The 20,921-nt window shown below is 38.2% G+C and overlaps 1 protein-coding gene across 2 annotated transcripts in view; it reads left to right on the top strand.

The window, feature by feature from the left end:
- The window catches only part of nedd4a (NEDD4 E3 ubiquitin protein ligase a), a 37,090-nt gene extending 16,942 nt beyond the window's left edge, over nucleotides 1–20,148 (top strand). For both annotated transcript variants that reach the window (XM_079465587.1, XM_079465586.1), the window contains exons 6-29: nucleotides 7,584–7,634; nucleotides 8,016–8,077; nucleotides 8,291–8,393; nucleotides 10,234–10,397; nucleotides 10,708–10,828; nucleotides 12,106–12,258; nucleotides 13,943–14,014; nucleotides 14,119–14,238; nucleotides 15,065–15,280; nucleotides 15,490–15,567; nucleotides 15,642–15,696; nucleotides 15,774–15,832; nucleotides 15,919–15,984; nucleotides 16,172–16,401; nucleotides 16,476–16,597; nucleotides 16,685–16,755; nucleotides 17,156–17,251; nucleotides 17,376–17,449; nucleotides 17,555–17,615; nucleotides 17,697–17,756; nucleotides 17,835–17,942; nucleotides 18,217–18,313; nucleotides 18,426–18,498; nucleotides 18,592–20,148. In XM_079465587.1, coding sequence (XP_079321713.1) covers nucleotides 7,629–7,634; nucleotides 8,016–8,077; nucleotides 8,291–8,393; nucleotides 10,234–10,397; nucleotides 10,708–10,828; nucleotides 12,106–12,258; nucleotides 13,943–14,014; nucleotides 14,119–14,238; nucleotides 15,065–15,280; nucleotides 15,490–15,567; nucleotides 15,642–15,696; nucleotides 15,774–15,832; nucleotides 15,919–15,984; nucleotides 16,172–16,401; nucleotides 16,476–16,597; nucleotides 16,685–16,755; nucleotides 17,156–17,251; nucleotides 17,376–17,449; nucleotides 17,555–17,615; nucleotides 17,697–17,756; nucleotides 17,835–17,942; nucleotides 18,217–18,313; nucleotides 18,426–18,498; nucleotides 18,592–18,694 — 2,370 coding nt within the window. In that variant the 5' untranslated portion in view covers nucleotides 7,584–7,628 and the 3' untranslated portion in view covers nucleotides 18,695–20,148. The remainder of the gene's footprint in view (nucleotides 1–7,583; nucleotides 7,635–8,015; nucleotides 8,078–8,290; nucleotides 8,394–10,233; nucleotides 10,398–10,707; nucleotides 10,829–12,105; nucleotides 12,259–13,942; nucleotides 14,015–14,118; nucleotides 14,239–15,064; nucleotides 15,281–15,489; nucleotides 15,568–15,641; nucleotides 15,697–15,773; nucleotides 15,833–15,918; nucleotides 15,985–16,171; nucleotides 16,402–16,475; nucleotides 16,598–16,684; nucleotides 16,756–17,155; nucleotides 17,252–17,375; nucleotides 17,450–17,554; nucleotides 17,616–17,696; nucleotides 17,757–17,834; nucleotides 17,943–18,216; nucleotides 18,314–18,425; nucleotides 18,499–18,591) is intronic.
- The last annotated feature ends 773 nt before the right edge of the window (nucleotides 20,149–20,921 follow it).

Raw genomic sequence — 20,921 nt, 5'->3', positions numbered from 1 at the left:
TTTGTGTTTGTTTTTATGCTTGTGTGTTTGTGTGATAGTATGTGTTTGTATGAATGTTTGTTTGTGATTGTTTTTATGCTTGTGTGTTTGTGTGATAGTATGTGTTTGTATGAATGTGTGTTTGTGTTGTTTTATGCTTGTGTTGTGATAGTATGTGTTTGTATGAATGTTTGTTTGTGATTGTTTTTATGCTTGTGTGTTTGTGTGATAGTATGTGTTTGTATGAATGTGTGTTTGTGTGTGTTTTTATGCTTGTGTGTTTGTGTGATAGTATGTGTTTGTATGAATGTGTGTTTGTGATTGTTTTTATGCTTGTGTGTTTGTGTGATAGTATGTGTTTGTATGAATGTGTGTTTGTGATTGTTTTTATGCTTGTGTGTTTGTGTGATAGTATGTGTTTGTATGAATGTGTGTTTGTGATTGTTTTTATGCTTGTGTGTTTGTGTGATAGTATGTGTTTGTATGAATGTGTGTTTGTGTGTGTTTTTATGCTTGTGTGTTTGTGTGATAGTATGTGTTTGTATGAATGTTTGTTTGTGATTGTTTTTATGCTTGTGTGTTTGTGTGATAGTATGTGTTTGTATGAATGTGTGTTTGTGATTGTTTTTATGCTTGTGTGTTTGTGTGATAGTATGTGTTTGTATGAATGTGTGTTTGTGATTGTTTTTATGCTTGTGTGTTTGTGTGATAGTATGTGTTTGTATGAATGTGTGTTTGTGTGTGTTTTTATGCTTGTGTGTTTGTGTGATAGTATGTGTTTGTATGAATGTTTGTTTGTGATTGTTTTTATGCTTGTGTGTTTGTGTGATAGTATGTGTTTGTATGAATGTTTGTTTGTGATTGTTTTTATGCTTGTGTGTTTGTGTGATAGTATGTGTTTGTATGAATGTTTGTTTGTGATTGTTTTTATGCTTGTGTGTTTGTGTGATAGTATGTGTTTGTATGAATGTGTGTTTGTGTGTGTTTTTATGCTTGTGTGTTTGTGTGATAGTATGTGTTTGTATGAATGTTTGTTTGTGATTGTTTTTATGCTTGTGTGTTTGTGTGATAGTATGTGTTTGTATGAATGTTTGTTTGTGATTGTTTTTATGCTTGTGTGTTTGTGTGATAGTATGTGTTTGTATGAATGTGTGTTTGTGTGTGTTTTTATGCTTGTGTGTTTGTGTGATAGTATGTGTTTGTATGAATGTTTGTTTGTGATTGTTTTTATGCTTGTGTGTTTGTGTGATAGTATGTGTTTGTATGAATGTTTGTTTGTGATTGTTTTTATGCTTGTGTGTTTGTGTGATAGTATGTGTTTGTATGAATGTTTGTTTGTGATTGGTTTTATGCTTGTGTGTTTGTGTGATAGTATGTGTTTGTATGAATGTGTGTTTGTGATTGTTTTTATGCTTGTGTGTTTGTGTGATAGTATGTGTTTGTATGAATGTGTGTTTGTGTGTGTTTTTATGCTTGTGTGTTTGTGTGATAGTATGTGTTTGTATGAATGTTTGTTTGTGATTGTTTTTATGCTTGTGTGTTTGTGTGATAGTATGTGTTTGTATGAATGTTTGTTTGTGATTGTTTTTATGCTTGTGTGTTTGTGTGATAGTATGTGTTTGTATGAATGTTGTTTGTGTGTGTTTTTATGCTTGTGTGTTTGTGTGATAGTATGTGTTTGTATGAATGTGTGTTGTGATTGTTTTTATGCTTGTGTGTTTGTGTGATAGTATGTGTTTGTATGAATGTTTGTTTGTGATTGTTTTTATGCTTGTGTGTTTGTGTGATAGTATGTGTTTGTATGAATGTGTGTTTGTGTGTGTTTTTATGCTTGTGTGTTTGTGTGATAGTATGTGTTTGTATGAATGTTTGTTTGTGATTGTTTTTATGCTTGTGTGTTTGTGTGATAGTATGTGTTTGTATGAATGTGTGTTTGTGATTGTTTTTATGCTTGTGTGTTTGTGTGATAGTATGTGTTTGTATGAATGTTTGTTTGTGATTGTTTTTATGCTTGTGTGTTTGTGTGATAGTATGTGTTTGTATGAATGTGTGTTTGTGTTTGTTTTTATGCTTGTGTGTTTGTGTGATAGTATGTGTTTGTATGAATGTGTGTTTGTGATTGTTTTTATGCTTGTGTGTTTGTGTGATAGTATGTGTTTGTATGAATGTGTGTTTGTGTGTGTTTTTATGCTTGTGTGTTTGTGTGATAGTATGTGTTTGTATGAATGTTTGTTTGTGATTGTTTTTATGCTTGTGTGTTTGTGTGATAGTATGTGTTTGTATGAATGTTTGTTTGTGATTGTTTTTATGCTTGTGTGTTTGTGTGATAGTATGTGTTTGTATGAATGTGTGTTTGTGTGTGTTTTTATGCTTGTGTGTTTGTGTGATAGTATGTGTTTGTATGAATGTTTGTTTGTGATTGTTTTTATGCTTGTGTGTTTGTGTGATAGTATGTGTTTGTATGAATGTGTGTTTGTGTTTGTTTTTATGCTTGTGTGTTTGTGTGATAGTATGTGTTTGTTGTATGAATGTTTGTTTGTGATTGTTTTTATGCTTGTGTGTTTGTGTGATAGTATGTGTTTGTATGAATGTTTGTTTGTGATTGTTTTTATGCTTGTGTGTTTGTGTGATAGTATGTGTTTGTATGAATGTTTGTTTGTGATTGTTTTTATGCTTGTGTGTTTGTGTGATAGTATGTGTTTGTATGAATGTGTGTTTGTGATTGTTTTTATGCTTGTGTGTTTGTGTGATAGTATGTGTTTGTATGAATGTGTGTTTGTGTGTGTTTTTATGCTTGTGTGTTTGTGTGATAGTATGTGTTTGTATGAATGTTTGTTTGTGATTGTTTTTATGCTTGTGTGTTTGTGTGATAGTATGTGTTTGTATGAATGTGTGTTTGTGTTTGTTTTTATGCTTGTGTGTTTGTGTGATAGTATGTGTTTGTATGAATGTGTGTTTGTGATTGTTTTTATGCTTGTGTGTTTGTGTGATAGTATGTGTTTGTATGAATGTGTGTTTGTGTGTGTTTTTATGCTTGTGTGTTTGTGTGATAGTATGTGTTTGTATGAATGTTTGTTTGTGATTGTTTTTATGCTTGTGTGTTTGTGTGATAGTATGTGTTTGTATGAATGTTTGTTTGTGATTGTTTTTATGCTTGTGTGTTTGTGTGATAGTATGTGTTTGTATGAATGTGTGTTTGTGTGTGTTTTTATGCTTGTGTGTTTGTGTGATAGTATGTGTTTGTATGAATGTGTGTTTGTGATTGTTTTTATGCTTGTGTGTTTGTGTGATAGTATGTGTTTGTATGAATGTTTGTTTGTGATTGTTTTTATGCTTGTGTGTTTGTGTGATAGTATGTGTTTGTATGAATGTTTGTTTGTGATTGTTTTTATGCTTGTGTGTTTGTGTGATAGTATGTGTTTGTATGAATGTGTGTTTGTGTGTGTTTTTATGCTTGTGTGTTTGTGTGATAGTATGTGTTTGTATGAATGTTTGTTTGTGATTGTTTTTATGCTTGTGTGTTTGTGTGATAGTATGTGTTTGTATGAATGTGTGTTTGTGATTGTTTTTATGCTTGTGTGTTTGTGTGATAGTATGTGTTTGTATGAATGTTGTTTGTGATTGTTTTTATGCTTGTGTGTTTGTGTGATAGTATGTGTTTGTATGAATGTTTGTTTGTGATTGTTTTTATGCTTGTGTGTTTGTGTGATAGTATGTGTTTGTATGAATGTGTGTTTGTGATTGTTTTTATGCTTGTGTGTTTGTGTGATAGTATGTGTTTGTATGAATGTTTGTTTGTGATTGTTTTTATGCTTGTGTGTTTGTGTGATAGTATGTGTTTGTATGAATGTGTGTTTGTGTGTGTTTTTATGCTTGTGTGTTTGTGTGATAGTATGTGTTTGTATGAATGTTTGTTTGTGATTGTTTTTATGCTTGTGTGTTTGTGTGATAGTATGTGTTTGTATGAATGTTTGTTTGTGATTGTTTTTATGCTTGTGTGTTTGTGTGATAGTATGTGTTTGTATGAATGTGTGTTTGTGTGTGTTTTTATGCTTGTGTGTTTGTGTGATAGTATGTGTTTGTATGAATGTTTGTTTGTGATTGTTTTTATGCTTGTGTGTTTGTGTGATAGTATGTGTTTGTATGAATGTGTGTTTGTGTTTGTTTTTATGCTTGTGTGTTTGTGTGATAGTATGTGTTTGTTTGTATGAATGTTTGTTTGTGATTGTTTTTATGCTTGTGTGTTTGTGTGATAGTATGTGTTTGTATGAATGTTTGTTTGTGATTGTTTTTATGCTTGTGTGTTTGTGTGATAGTATGTGTTTGTATGAATGTTTGTTTGTGATTGTTTTTATGCTTGTGTGTTTGTGTGATAGTATGTGTTTGTATGAATGTGTGTTTGTGATTGTTTTTATGCTTGTGTGTTTGTGTGATAGTATGTGTTTGTATGAATGTGTGTTTGTGTGTGTTTTTATGCTTGTGTGTTTGTGTGATAGTATGTGTTTGTATGAATGTTTGTTTGTGATTGTTTTTATGCTTGTGTGTTTGTGTGATAGTATGTGTTTGTATGAATGTGTGTTTGTGTTTGTTTTTATGCTTGTGTGTTTGTGTGATAGTATGTGTTTGTATGAATGTGTGTTTGTGATTGTTTTTATGCTTGTGTGTTTGTGTGATAGTATGTGTTTGTATGAATGTGTGTTTGTGTGTGTTTTTATGCTTGTGTGTTTGTGTGATAGTATGTGTTTGTATGAATGTTTGTTTGTGATTGTTTTTATGCTTGTGTGTTTGTGTGATAGTATGTGTTTGTATGAATGTTTGTTTGTGATTGTTTTTATGCTTGTGTGTTTGTGTGATAGTATGTGTTTGTATGAATGTGTGTTTGTGTGTGTTTTTATGCTTGTGTGTTTGTGTGATAGTATGTGTTTGTATGAATGTGTGTTTGTGATTGTTTTTATGCTTGTGTGTTTGTGTGATAGTATGTGTTTGTATGAATGTTTGTTTGTGATTGTTTTTATGCTTGTGTGTTTGTGTGATAGTATGTGTTTGTATGAATGTTTGTTTGTGATTGTTTTTATGCTTGTGTGTTTGTGTGATAGTATGTGTTTGTATGAATGTGTGTTTGTGATTGTTTTTATGCTTGTGTGTTTGTGTGATAGTATGTGTTTGTATGAATGTTTGTTTGTGATTGTTTTTATGCTTGTGTGTTTGTGTGATAGTATGTGTTTGTATGAATGTGTGTTTGTGATTGTTTTTATGCTTGTGTGTTTGTGTGATAGTATGTGTTTGTATGAATGTGTGTTTGTGTGTGTTTTTATGCTTGTGTGTTTGTGTGATAGTATGTGTTTGTATGAATGTTTGTTTGTGATTGTTTTTATGCTTGTGTGTTTGTGTGATAGTATGTGTTTGTATGAATGTTTGTTTGTGATTGTTTTTATGCTTGTGTGTTTGTGTGATAGTATGTGTTTGTATGAATGTGTGTTTGTGTGTGTTTTTATGCTTGTGTGTTTGTGTGATAGTATGTGTTTGTATGAATGTTTGTTTGTGATTGTTTTTATGCTTGTGTGTTTGTGTGATAGTATGTGTTTGTTTGTATGAGTGTGTGTTTGTGTGTGTTTTTATGCTTGTGTTTTTCTCTCATTAGCGGGGCAGACGAGGTCAATCTGATTTTTCAAGTCTTTCTGGACTATACTGTGGCATTGTGTTGGGTTTGACTTTTTATATTTAGCTTGTGCTAACTAACATCCGCAGAGATTTCTCCTGACGCCGGTACAGGCGGAGTGAGTTTGTCTTGTGTGGCCGTGTGACAGAATGACTCTGTGGTTTGATCTGAATTCTGAACAAACAGGTGAACGGTGAAGAATGAGGGAGCTCATCTGTGTTAATGTCGTTGTTGAGTTCTGAACGCTGTAGGAAAATAAAATGATCTTTTGAAAGCAGAGCAGTCTCGTGATATTGATGGACATATTTCAGCGCTAAATAACAGAACGATGAATCTTTTTTGCCTGTTTTATATGACGTGTGTTTGACGTGTCATGTTGCTTCAGTTAGTTTAATGATAGCGTGCGCGTAAAGATGGATGTCATTTTGTTTAACAGGGAATGAAGGCCAGCGTGGGCTGGAAAACACTTTTCAATGGGAATGATTTTGCTCTGAAAACAAACTCTCTCTGTTTTTCTCTTTCTGTTCCGTTCTACTTTTACCTTCAGTTTATATCTGCAGCTCTCTCACAATCTCTATACCTTCATAAAGCCTCATATATGTGTGACCCTGGACCACAAAACCAGTCATAAGGGACATTTATTTGTCTGAAAGCTGTATAGATATGCTTTCCGTTGATGTATGGTTAAGGATAGGACAATATTTGGCGGAGAGACAACTATTTGAAAATCTGGAATTTGAGGGTGTCAAAAAATCAAAATATTATCAAAATCGCCTTAAAGTTGTCCATACAGGGCTCAATAAAAGAACTGCCCGATGGCCAGCATGAGAGACCCTCGGGTCAGTTGACAGACATGTCATTTGCCCGATCGGGCCTGTGCTATATCCTTACCAAGGTTTATAATTTGCCCGTACTTTGACTTTTGACATAGTGAAATATTCTCAAAGAGATGCAAAAAACACATTTTGGAGTTTGGAAACAAAACTCATGCGATCTCTTAAAGGGGCAGTAGCATCATAAAGATCAACAAAGGACGAAGACAAAATCACAGAGTGTCAGGTTTAGGTCGAAACAGCTCGTATATGATTGAATTATAACTTATAGTACGATGAAGTAAGATTTATTCTATATTTCATTCAAAATGCTGATTATTTGTATTGGTATATTTGCTATTTTCATTACTTTCTTTCTGGTTAGTTGTCAACAATATTAGAAATTTCTGTGAGTTAGCCTAATAGTTTTTTATGGTGTAATAACCTTTTTTTAAGATTAAGATTACTAAGATAAAATGTCAAACAAATCACTAGACTATATATAGAGACCAAACTTGAGTGGGTCATTCCTAAAGAGCGAGTGTAGTTTCTGTGCATTTTCCCAGGCTGTTTTTGTTCACGATTTTGCTGCATCCACTCACAAAAGTAACGTTTTGATATGTTTACGGTATTAAATTTACAAAATATCTTCACGGAACACGATCTTCACTTGGTATCCTTGTGATTTATGGCGTAAACCTCTTTGTTATGGGGTTGGGTTTTTGTTCAGTATAGAAGTTGTACTCTACAGTAGACGGTATAAATGGCATCATGTTCATGACTGTGGAAAATCTCTATAAAACATGGCAACACAACATGAGTTTGAGAATGTTGATGGCTAAATAAACTATACGGGTAAGAAAACCTGGAAAAATAACATCTTGAATTGTGGTTTGGTTGTGTAGAAGTCACTCGGATTCAGTGTTGTTTGGTTATCAACGCTCTCTTTAAAATGTCGTCTTTTCTGTTCTGCAGAAGAAAGAAATTGGTACAGGTTTGACACGACGTGAGGATGAGTGAATGATGACAGAATTGTTACTATCCCTTTAGGATTTTTTTTATTATGTCTTTGAATGTCAGACATGGAACTCAGGTTCGCTGAATTTCATCTTAATGTCTCTCTTTCTCTTTAGACGAGAGATGACTTTCTCGGGCAGGTGGATGTTCCTCTCCATCAGATGCCAGTGAGTGTTTGTCCATCTTTATTTATAACGTAAAATAAACACGTTTTTATTTTGATTGAGTGTTGTGTTATTAATGTAAATGAAGATGTCGGCTGTTATTTTTAGGAGGTCTGCCTCATGTCTTCATAGTCGCTCCCATTTTAACACACCATCGTAAAACAAACCTGCTTTTGGAAAAGCTCATTATGACTCACTCGGACATTAAAAACTGAACATTAAACACTGTGTGTTGGCGGAGGTTCATAAACATCAAGACTGACGCTATTTTCAGCATTGTTTATTATTAAAATAGAGTTAAATGTGGAAGAACGTTGAGTCGAATGATGCAGTGAAACAGCGTGAAGCCTGATTTCAGTGTTTTTGTCATTTTAATGTCCGCAGACTGAAAATCCAAACTCTGAAAGACCCTACACCTTCAAGGACTTTCTCCTGCACCCGAGAAGGTTAGCGGATATTTTGACGGCGCTTTTATCCACCTGAATACCTGCATGTTTAATCTCCAACCAGTGTCATACCATTGTTGCTGATACGCCCTTTGATTTTGTGTATCCGTGTGCTGTTGTCATATGAAACATGTACATGTCAACACTGTTGATACAGTTGAGTTGAGTTTTGCGTCTTTGGTGTTGATGTTCTGTCTGTGTCTGTTTTCACAGTCACAAGTCCCGGGTGAAAGGTCATCTCAGACTGAAGATGACTTACCTGCCCCAAAACAGCGATGCAGAGGACGATCCGGCTGAACAGAGCGAGAGTCTGGATGTAAGATCATATGTTGCCAACACAAACACATGCACTTTTTGATTCTTATACATGAACCAATTGTGCCTCACGACGCCCTTTGGGTGTCTAATGTCAGACAAATGTAGATCATTTCGTTTGGCAAAACTTGTACAGTAAATGTGTTTGTAGAATGATGTCATGGTCCCTCAAAAGCATTTCGTAGGGCTGGAGTTCCCAAACCGGGAGGATAATCTCATGACCCACCAAAATATTTGGAAATATTGGAAAAATGCTCATTTGTTCTCTTGTTGTTAAGGCAAAAAGCATATGGTAAGATATTAAAACCACTGCTAGCCTTGAATTTGACTATTGGGCTGTAAAAACCCTGTTTTTGTATCATTCACCGCAACAGCCAAGTTAACAAAAAACATGAATAATTGTAATTATGTCGGACGGTTGTTTGCAGAAAACTGGATAAACAGGTGAAAATAACAGAAAAGATCCTCAGTATGTATTCAGAATTCAAACACTGTAAAGAAAACAAGTTCAGATTCACTTTTATACAATACGGTCATTTCTACGTGTGTTTAGGAAAAGTTCAAATGTTTTTTTATGTGATAATCTGGATTTTCCTCACAGTTTTCATGTGTCGCGTCACGCTGTCAGTCTTTCACATTGCTTTTGGATGACTTTGTCACTCCTGAGGTTTGATTTTGTTGATATTCAACAAACACTGAACTGAAATGACCACGGTACATCTAGAAATGATGAATACATGCAAATGTGGTCTTGTTTGATCACTATTGCACGTCCTGTTGTTCAGCAAACAAATGATGTTTGTTTGTGCACGAGTGTACTGTGTACTTTTCCACTTCTGTCTCTCATTGTATGAGGGTTGTGTTGATAGTGGTATTCTGTGTGTTCACAGTATTCAAGAAATGCAGACGCACAAGTGTTGGTGTCAGTCGATGGAGTGATATCCCAGTGCTTCAGGATCCCGTAAAATAGTTACGATGGGTGTTGAGGTGTTCTGGGTGGTCACTGGTCGCTTAATACTTCTTAATGAAAATGTCCCACATAATAAAAAACACTGTAGGTTTTACTATCAGTAATTGAACCTTACCATGGTAAATATTGAAGTATACTACAGTATTTACTTCCGTTTATCAGTTTACTATAGACCGTTTCATTCAGCCTAACTGACTCCTAGTTACTGACTCCTAACTGACCCCGGAAGTAGTGGACCATCCGGGGTATTTGGCAACCCCTGTTTTTTGCACTGTTTTCGGACATAGCATTCGTGACTCATACTCATTTATCGTCTAGTATACAGTATGGAAGTTGGCGGTTTCGGACGCAGCACGTGTTTACACCGGACGTGACGCGACACTGCCAGTTCTAATGGGATTGACGCATCTGCGCTGCGTCCGGTGTAGACAGGGTGTAACAATATAACTATTTATATAATATTTATTTACGTTAATATTCATTTGTATTATTATTTTACTGTATAATAATTGCATGCAATAAAGATTTGTTGAATGTTGTTGTTTGTTCATTTGATTAAATAAACAATTTGTTGAATGGGTGCAATTTGGTCGTATTTAAAGATACCGTATGGTACACTGACATCTAGTGGTTGAGCTCGGTTTCACAGGCTGAATTCAAAATATAGTAGAGACAAGTTTAGCCAAGTATCGGTTCTTCTCTGTGAATGTGTAGTTCAGTTGGAGTCACGTTTGTTTATGTTACCGTCTATAGTCACAGTAGAATACTGCAGTATATACATCCACCAAGTGAAGTCTTTCGTGTGGGTGTGATACTCAGGGTTGTGTGTTTGTACAACATCGCTCAGTGTTTTCATGTTGTGTGTTTTCAGCCCGGTTGGGAGCTTCTGGAGCCTTATGAGTTGTGTAGTCCACATCATCCTCATCAGCTGCCTGCGCTGCCCCCTGGCTGGGAGGAGAGGCAGGACAACCTGGGACGAACATACTACGTCAACCATGAGAGCAGAACCACCCAGTGGCACCGACCCACAATTCAGTAAACAAACACACACAAGCATTTCACACTATTTGCTACGGTCTTGTATTTGTGTTATTTAAATAAGTGTTTGTCTTAATATGGTCGGATAGCCGTGTCATGTAAACAATGATGGGGTTTTGTGTACTTCTCAAAGGCCGAGAATAGAAACGCATTGTAAATATGTGATTTTTTTGACAATGCGTGTTTGTAGATTTTCAGGAAACAATTAACAGCTCGTAAACTCCAGTAAGTCAGTCTACCACAGAGCTGTTTGTGTTATGCCTGCCGTTTCTGTGTGTTTGTTCACTGAAGGCTTTGTGTTTTACAGAGACTGTCAGAGAGAGGATGAGCAGAGACAGGAGACCAACACGGAGTCTCAGCGAGCCTTTCTCACGCGCAGACAAATATCTGAACACAACGGAAGTCATGAGCAGAGAGAGTCACCAGAGGTACACACACAGACACGCATGCCGACAAAAATGTGAACACAACGAGAGCCATGAACTAAGGCTTCGTCCAAATACCCACACATGCGGTCTTGGCCTCCTGAGAACGTTTGTGCTTGACAGGAAGTAAGAGCTTAAAACGCCAAAATGCAGTGCCCTTAACACGCACTAAATCCACACTCCATCTTGAATAGCACTATTCAGGGCTACGTGTATCCCATCATGCTCTGGATAAGAATCATGAGACTTTTGCCTGGGTCTCGCGAGATTTCTCGCTTTCCAGTGTATGTTATACTAAGGTTATATCTTTATTTATTCTCTGTTGTTTTTTTGGAAAAGCTCATTTGCAATACAAATAAAGCACTATTAAATATATCTGACTTGACTATATAATTAGATATTACATATAATTTGGTAGTAAAACGTAAAGTGTCGCACATTTTATTGGTGAAAACTCCAGAGATGGGTTTTGTAAAACTGCGTTTTATCGCATAATAAGAAACACCTCATAAATGAAATGTTTGCACTTGCTAAGCGTTTCCCATCGGGTTAGAAACACTACATATATATTTTATCTAATATATATTCTACAGGATCGGGTCGGGTGTATGGAGCGATTTTAGTCTCATGAATTATTCACACATAAAACACGATGTACGCTTGCGTTGCTAGTTTCACATGCATGAAATCCAATTCATGTGCGTAAAATTTTATTATATTCTCATAAAATACGAAGACAATTCACAGACATACAACTGTGCACAAATATTTTGAATGTTTAAAATGTGCATGTTTATCATGGCAAATCGTCATTCGTCTTGGATTTGTGTGTGTATTTTGAGACTCTGGTCAGCGCTGTGCCTCCCACTTGAGTTGTCATCCTGTTTAGCCAATCAGATTCAACCTTACAATTCAACCGATCACTTTTTTTGTAGCTATCCGCTTTATGGAGAATATCTCGCTTAAGGGGGCTGAAAAAACACTAAATTGGCAACGTAAGAATTGAGTGAAACTGCGCAACAGGTGTGTGCTCTCAGCGGTTATGATTGGTTGAATTGTAAGTTTCAATATGATTGGCTTAACAGGATGACAACTCAAGTGGGAGGGACAAGAGAGTCTACAATACACATTATAAATTATTTTATGCACGTGGATTGTTTTATGTGAATGTATATATATAATTTGTGAACGTGAATTGGACAGAATAAGTGAGTATTCTGACGAAAACATCTGTGACTTCTTCCAAACAAGCTGACAGATGACACGTGTGTGTGTTTTAGAGCTGGGAGATCATAACAGCAGATGAGAGCACACCGTATAACAGTCTGGGCGAGCGTTCACCGCCTCCTCCTCACTCACCGATGGAGTTCACAGGATTCTGTGAAGAGTTCAACAGATTTCAGCTGGGAAGCGACAGACGCACATCACTCACGGTATCACTCACACACACACACGCTCGTGCACACTCGCACACAGTCACTCACTCACACACACTCGGACACACACACACACGCTTGCTCGCTCACACACACACACACACACAGTCACTCATTCACTCACATACTCACACTCGCACACAGTCACTCACTCACACACACTCGGACACACACACGCTTGCTCGCTCACACACACACACACACACAGTCACTCATTCACTCACATACTCACACTCGCACACAGTCACTCACTCACACACACTCGGACACACACACGCTTGCTCGCTCACACACACACACACACAGTCACTGATTCACTCACACACTCACACTCGCACACAGTCACTCACTCACACACACTCGGACACACACACGCTTGCTCGCTCACACTCGCACATAGTCACTCACTCACACACACTCGGACACACACACGCTCGCTCGCTCGCTCACACTCGCACATAGGCACTCACTCACACACACACACATGCACTCACTCACACACACACACACACACACACACACACAGTCACTCACACACACTCGCTCGCGCACACAGTCACTCACACACACTCGGACACACACACACACACACACAGTCACTCACACACACTCGGACACACACACGCTCGCTCGCTCACACTCCCACATAGTCACTCACTCACACACACACACACACACACACACAGTCACTCACACACACTCGCTCGCGCACACAGTCACTCACTCACACACACTCGGACACACACACAGTCACTCACACACACTCGCTCGCGCACACACTCACTCACACAGACTCGGACACACACACACACACAGTCACTCACACACACTCGCTCGCGCACACAGTCACTCACTCACTCACTCACACACACTCGGTCACACACTCACTCACTCACACACACTCGGTCACACACACACAGTCACTCACACACACTCGCTCGCGCACACAGTCACTCACTCACACGCACTCGGTCACACACACACACACACACACACAGTCACTCACACACACTCGCTCGCGCACACAGTCACTCACTCACTCACACACACTCGGTCACACACACACACACAGTCACTCATACACACTCGCTCGCGCACACAGTCACTCACTCACTCACACACACTCGGTCACACACACACACACAGTCACTCATACACACTCGCTCGCGCACACAGTCACTCACTCACTCACACACACTCGGTCACACACACACACACAGTCACTCACACACACTCGCTCGCGCACACAGTCACTCACTCACTCACACACACTCGGACACACACACACACACACACACACACACACACACAGTCACGGCTGTAAATAAAAATATAAACATTTTACAAATAAAATGTAATGAATAAAAGTAAATCACTAAATGTCATTAAGTTGGCACTGTAGTGCTACAGTATGTTACATTTGTAAAATATTTTCGAAAAGAAACAGGACATGGTTCATGTTTGATGTCATTTTGGGTATTTGTTAAAACAAGGTGAATTCCCGTAACAAGTAAAAAATAATAATATATATATATAATGTAAACAAATGTATAGTAAGAATATGATTCTTTATGGAACGATATAAGATGAATTAAAGGGGACAGAATAAATGTTGGATGAATCTTTCTATTAACAGTACAGACAGTACAGTTAACATGTTGTGTGTGCGTGTCGGTGTCAGCCGCAGGGTCAAGGCAGTCGCAGAGGAAGTGGACAGAACCTCACAGTTGAAGAACAACCCATTCACCCGGTGGTAAGAGCTCTTGTGTGTCACCATTTCCCAGCATTCCCTGACCGCATAAAACATCACAAACTACATTTCCATATTCAAACTCACCATATTGCCTGTCTCTGTAGTTATTGCCCACCTCCGCCGGTTTGCCTCCGGGATGGGAGGAGAAGCAGGACAGTAAAGGGAGGATTTATTACGTCAATCACAACAGCAGGATCACCACCTGGACACGGCCCCTCATTCAGGTACATCATCATCATACCCTATATAGCCGTACCTGATGTTATCTCACCACTGGAGTGTTGGTTGTCAGTAGGGCTGTGCAAAATTATCGATACAGCTAACTATTGCGATAATGTTTTTCACGATAGTGTATCGATAGTCCAACCTATAGTATCAATACCTTAAATAAGTCATGTTTTGAATGGATTCAAAATGACGTTTCATCGCATAACCATTTTTTCCGTTCCTGTTGATGTCGCTGTGATTCGCTGTCATACGGACAATGTCTCAAAAGTAAGCGGGTGCGAGAAAGCAAATGAAAGAAACATTGCGGAGTTACTGAAAACTGCACTGGTGGAGTGGGATATAAAAGAGAGTCATACTGACAATTTCAGTTTTATGAATAGATTTGAATGTACTTTGTTTTTTATTAACAACATACTGAAAAAAATAAGTTTTTTGTGGCATTTGCATTTAAATGTTTAATGACTAAATATGTACTTTAAACATTATATGTTCGCTGTTCAGTAACACTGTGTAAGCAAGATGACAAATAGCTTTGTTAATAAAATTGAATGGAATCTTTTGTGTGAACATACCAGAATACCATAGATTTTACACACCAACATGTATTTTTAGCTCACTCTTAATTTGTATTTATTTAAAACAAATTATTGCAATATATCGAACGTTTGTATCGTATCGAATGTATTGTGATATATTGTATCGGGACCCATCTATCGTGATATGTATCGTATCGTGAGGCCCTTGCCAATACACAGCCCTAGTTGTCAGGGGGTTCGGATGCGGTTGCTACCGTTGTTCTGAGCGTCAACTTATTTGTCTCAGCTCATAGAGCCGCCATCAGAGACGGTGCCGGCCAACACCTTGACTCCATCCCAGAATACCTCAGGCTACGCTCCGCCTCTGCTCTCCCCGGACGTGTCCCCGCAGCACGCGCACACGCCGGAGCACACGGGACTGATGCTGCCCGGCTGGGAGATACGCAGCGCTCCGAACGGACGGCCGTTCTTCATAGACCACAACACTAAGACCACCACATGGGTGAGACCCTGACAAACAAACCCACCACAATACCTTTTTTGTCAAAGGTATGACATATCGCTTATTGCTCCCTGAACTCTTTGTAAGTCGCTTTGGATAAAAGTGTCTGCTAAATGTAAATGTACTGTAGTAAATTGACATTCTTTCAACTACCATGTACATATTATGGTGCAAAGGTAGAGTAGTGTTGTATGTGTGTTTCTTCACAGGATGACCCCCGGCTGAAGGTTCCCGCGCTGATCAGGAGGAGAGTCTCTCTTGACCCCACTGACCTCGGCCCGCTCCCGGTAAGAGTGTCTGATGTCATCATACAAAAATAAGCTTGTGGATAGAGATTGAGTATGTGTGTTATCTCTCATAGCCCGGTTGGGAGGAGAGGGTCCACAGTGACGGCAGAATCTTCTACATCGATCACAGTACGTGGCAAACTCTTGTTTTGAGTTCTAGGCGTCTGAAGTGTAACTTGAAATGTAATTTGTGTTGTATTTTTCAGACACAAAAAACACACAGTGGGAAGACCCGAGACTGCAGAATTCGGCCATCACTGGTCCTGTGAGTCCTCATGACTGCTTCTGTTTTTCTTTAGGACGTTCTTGTTGAGACAAATGAGGAATATCTTCTGTTGTGTTTTATTCCAGGCTGTGCCGTACTCCAGAGATTATAAACAGAAGTATGAATACTTCCGCAAGAAGCTGAAGAAACCAGTATGTGCTTTTCGTTCTGTTCGTGTGGACCACAATATTAAGACCCACGAATCTAATAATACACAATCTAATAAACGTCCATTTAATATAAAACGTCAAACTCTTTGTTTTAAAAAATGAGGAGAAATGGACAGAATCGTGATTTTTCTCTCTTGGTTAAATCATTGTGATCTCGTGCCGTCTCCAGTCAGACATCCCAAACCGCTTTGAGTTGAACGTGAGACGGAACGCTGTCCTGGAGGACTCCTACCGCCGGATTCTGTCCGTCAAACGTCCGGATCTGCTGAAGGCCCGCCTCTGGGTGGAGTTTGAGGGCGAGAAGGGGCTGGACTATGGAGGCGTGGCTCGGGAATGGTTCTTCCTCATCTCCAAAGAAATGTTTAACCCGTATTACGGGCTGTTCGAGTATTCTGCCACGTAAGTGTGAAAACATGTTCTTTTTTTCATATGTAGTTTACAGTAGATGTAAACATGGTGTGTGTGTGTTGCAGAGATAACTACACACTACAGATAAACCCTAACTCTGGTCTGTGTAATGAGGACCACCTGTCGTACTTTAACATCATCGGCCGGGTCGCTGGAATGGCCGTCTATCACGGGAAGCTGCTGGACGGTGAGCGGAGGGGTTGTTTTGTAGCATGAAGAAGCTTTCCAATGAGAGATATTGTGACTATTGTTTGTTTTTGTGTCGTCTGAACAGCGTTCTTTATCCGGCCGTTCTACAAGATGATGCTGCAGAAGGTCATCACATTACAGGACATGGAGTCTGTGGTGAGTGACCGCCGGCGTGCCTCAACCAATCAGCATCACTTCTGCATGCCCTCACCTTTCTAAAAAAATACATTATCACACAGCTTTCTGAAACACTTGATTCCGAATGGTCAAACTGCTAAATACTAAATGCAAAATTTGATTAAAAAGTGCAAATATCAAAGGAAAGAGATATTGCGTAACAGTTTAAAACCTTTATACATTCATTGCTTACTTGGAACATTTTCACAAATAACTTTTAAAATGTTCAAACCGCTATACAATGTATGTAAATATAATACTGTTTACATTTCTGGGTTGATATGAATATTTTAATCTGGTTTTTTTTGCACTTCGTGTCTCATTGATTTCTGCGTTAGTGGCACAGTTTCAAGCTGTTTTTCTGCTCTTCGGACTTTAGGACAACGAGTACTTCAATTCTCTCAAATGGATCCTGGAGAACGACCCCACAGATCTGGACCTGAGGTTTACAATCGACGAAGAGCTTTTTGGACAGGTATCATACCACATGCTGTCTTTTGAAACCTTACGATATCTTTGTTAGAGGTATGGATTGAAGAATTTTCATCCTTGCAAAACCGCTTTAAATAATGGTTTTTAATATATTATGTCCTTCACAGACACATCAGCATGAGCTGAAGCCGGGAGGAGCAGAGATCGTCATAGATGACAGCAACAAAAAGGAGTATATTCAGTGAGTTTACACGTCATCATACAGTATCCAAAGACCAGAATATCATTACTTGCCATTTCATGATACAATGTAAATATATTTTGCTGCGCTGCTGTTTATTTGCAGTCTGGTGATTCAGTGGAGGTTTGTAGACAGAATCCAGAGACAAATGACGGCATTTAAAGAGGTAAGAACAACACTTGTTCAATCCGCCCACCTGTGGTACACTGAGACATCTGTGAGGTTGACGTGTCATCTTTATTTACAGGGATTTTATGAGCTGATCCCTCAAGACTTGATCAAGATCTTCGATGAGAATGAGCTGGAGGTGAGACGCGGCGTTTGAGATGTAAGATGATGCAGACGTTATTCAAAGGCTTCATCTCTCTCTCTCTCTCTTCCTCAGCTGTTGATGTGCGGTTTAGGTGACGTGGATGTCAATGACTGGAGAGAAAACACAAAATATAAAAACGGCTACAACCAAAATCATCCTGCTATCATTTGGTTCTGGAAGGTCAGATTTGTACTCCTGATATGCGTTATTTTGATTCCAATCAGGTTTAAATGGTTTGGTCTTATTTTGTATCTAAAATGTGGAATTCTAAAACCGTTCAGAGCTACGTTTCATAAAGTGTATTATATTCAGTATGAAAGAGGCTGTCATCTTAAAATCTCATTTGAAAATGTGCCTTGATTTCATTTATTTTCTATTCATCATTTTGGAAAACATTGAAAAATATTTAGATAAAAGGATTGTGCAGAGATTATAAGGAAGCATTTCTTTTTAGACTGTTCTGTTGATGGATGCGGAGAAGAGAATCCGTTTGCTGCAGTTTGTGACGGGCACATCTCGTGTACCAATGAACGGCTTCGCTGAGCTTTACGGTCAGTCCCACCCCATCTCATCACACCCTTTAAAATCAATATTTCTGCACATGATATATCACCCTTTTATAACGTCTACGGTAGTCAATATTGAATTTTGTTGAATGTTCAGGATCCAACGGGCCGCAGTTGTTTACCATCGAGCAGTGGGGTACGCGTGACAAACTGCCCCGCGCGCACACATGGTAAGAGTCGTATGTTCATCGCACGTGTGTCTTGTCTCAGCGGCGTGTCTCAGCTCCTTCAGATCATTTACCTGATGTTTTCTGCTCCTTTAGTTTCAATCGACTGGATCTTCCTCCGTACGAGACGTTCGAGGAGTTACGTGAAAAACTGCACATGGCCATTGAGAACGCTCAGGGTTTCGACGGCGTGGACTAGATTCAGACCGCCGCAGCAACCCGGTAACCATGGCGACAGCATCACGACGGCCAGTTTTAAACGAAGACGGCGCACGAACGAGTGTGGCTCTCCTGGAAACCAAGGATGGAGAACGAACTGATCTGAGAGCAGTTTCAGCAGGAGACAGAATGAATGTGCTGTCACAAATGCTGATTTAGGCACATATGATTCGTCCTCTGTATCACAAGCCTGTTTGTTTGTGATGTTTACAAAGTTATGTTTTGTATCGTATCTCTGCATACAGCTCAGTATGTTTCTGTATACAATTTTCTAAATATCTATAGATTGGATTTTATATATGCATTTCAGCATAATAAATATTTATGAAACGTGCTTTTGACTCACGCATTATAGTTATGAGAGTCGTGCAGCATTTACCAGACAGGGTCTACTGAAGATTTCCCGTAATGCAGAATACGAGACCATTAATATTCATCTTGTGTTCAAACAAAAGCCTTCTTAATGGTGTTCTGAAGTCGAATTTAAGTGCTATCTGCAAAGACAAACAAATATCTGTGTCTTTTCTCAATATTATATCTTAATTGGTACCTTTTCTGATTTCGACTTTACGTTTACATCTTTTTTATGTTTACATCATTACAGACACCCCGCTTAAAAAAAATATGCTGGTTGTTTTTTTTACTGATTTTGATGTTCGACGCACTTTTCAAAAAGTTCAAGTTGGAAGTCTTATCGATATATATTGCCTCTCTTGAGCTTTTTTGTGGCAATCATCGCTTAACTATATATCATTTCCTAAATGTTTACAGCGTAAATATTGCTTAAAGTAAGCACATTTTGTCACGCAACAAACACGTTGGACTGTTAAATAACTTTACCTTTATTTGTAATATAAAATGATTTGATTCAGTGTCCCAAAGAACAACTTTATCCTTTAATGGAGAAATACTTGTAATGTCTATACTATTGTATAATTAAAGGCTACTATAAGAGCGTTTATTGCATTTCTACAGATGGTCAAAGCATTTTTGGCAAGAGAGAACTTTCTGAGATTATTTTCTATTAAAACTTTAAGAGCAAAAGTTTCTTTAAAGGCACCCTTCACCCAAAAATGACAATTCTGTCACCATTTACTTACTCTCACGTTGTTCTAAACCTGTGTGAATTGATGTTTTGTTGAACTCAAAGGAAGATATTTGTAAGAATGTGAGTAACTAAACCGTTCTTATCCCATATTTACTGCCATAGTAGGTAAAATAAATACTATGGGAGTCTTTGAGAAATGAGATCTGTTTGGTTTCTGACATTCTTTAAAATGTCTTTGTGTTCAGCATTGCAAAGAAAGTTAATGATGACAGAAATTAAATTTTTGGTGAACGGTCCCTTTAATGTCGATTGTGCTGATTTTATTTGTCATGCCAATCTTTACGGCTTTGTATTTTTGGAAAATGAAATAAAAGATCATATCTTCCATCTGTTTTCAGTGTAATTTGTCAGGACAGGTTTATAAGTGTCATTTTTTTTACAATATTTACTTTTAAATGTGTATTATCATTCTATGTGATATATTCATTTTTTATCAATATTGTGTTTCTTATTATGTTTGAATGTTTTTATGGTTTTAGTCAGCTGTATTTTTGAGTTATTACTTAATCAAAACAACCCAAATGCAGTTTGATTGATGATAATTGTAATGCGCATGATTTTGGATGATTTGTTTTAAATCTATTAGTTATCTATTTGAAGAATTACGTATCAAATGTTGTTATCAGTTCAGGTATAATGCGTGTTCTCAAAAGTACTGTACGTGACGTCATCCACTGGTCTTTCAAATACCCCTACATACGTGCGCGCGCGCGCCGCAGAGACAGTACCTCGACTTCCGCTTCCTGTTCTGAGTTTCTGTCTGTGAAAGCTTGAAATGTTTTGTTGTCTCTCACGAAAATTCATACTCGACTTTAGTGACGTTGTCAGGTTTGTTAACGGCGACAAAATGGCTTTTGGAGAGACAGGCCTGACTGTCCGCTGATGCTGTACTTATACTGTGTGTGTGTGTCAGAGAGAGAAACACACGATACTGTTTGCGCGAATATGTCGTTGTATAAAGTTTGAGAAACTCAGTATTTGATTCATGGGACTGTAGTTCTCTCAGAGTCCAGCAAGCGGCAGTAGATGCGCAGATCAGACACAGGACGTGTGTTGTTTGTGTGTGTGTGTTTGTGTGTGTGTAATTTGTGTGATGTGT

Source organism: Barbatula barbatula, assembly GCF_947034865.1.
Source record: "Barbatula barbatula genome assembly, chromosome: 10".
NCBI lineage: Eukaryota > Metazoa > Chordata > Actinopteri > Cypriniformes > Nemacheilidae > Barbatula > Barbatula barbatula.
Note: the sequence above shows the minus strand (reverse complement) of the source record. Positions and strands in the feature narration are given on the sequence as shown.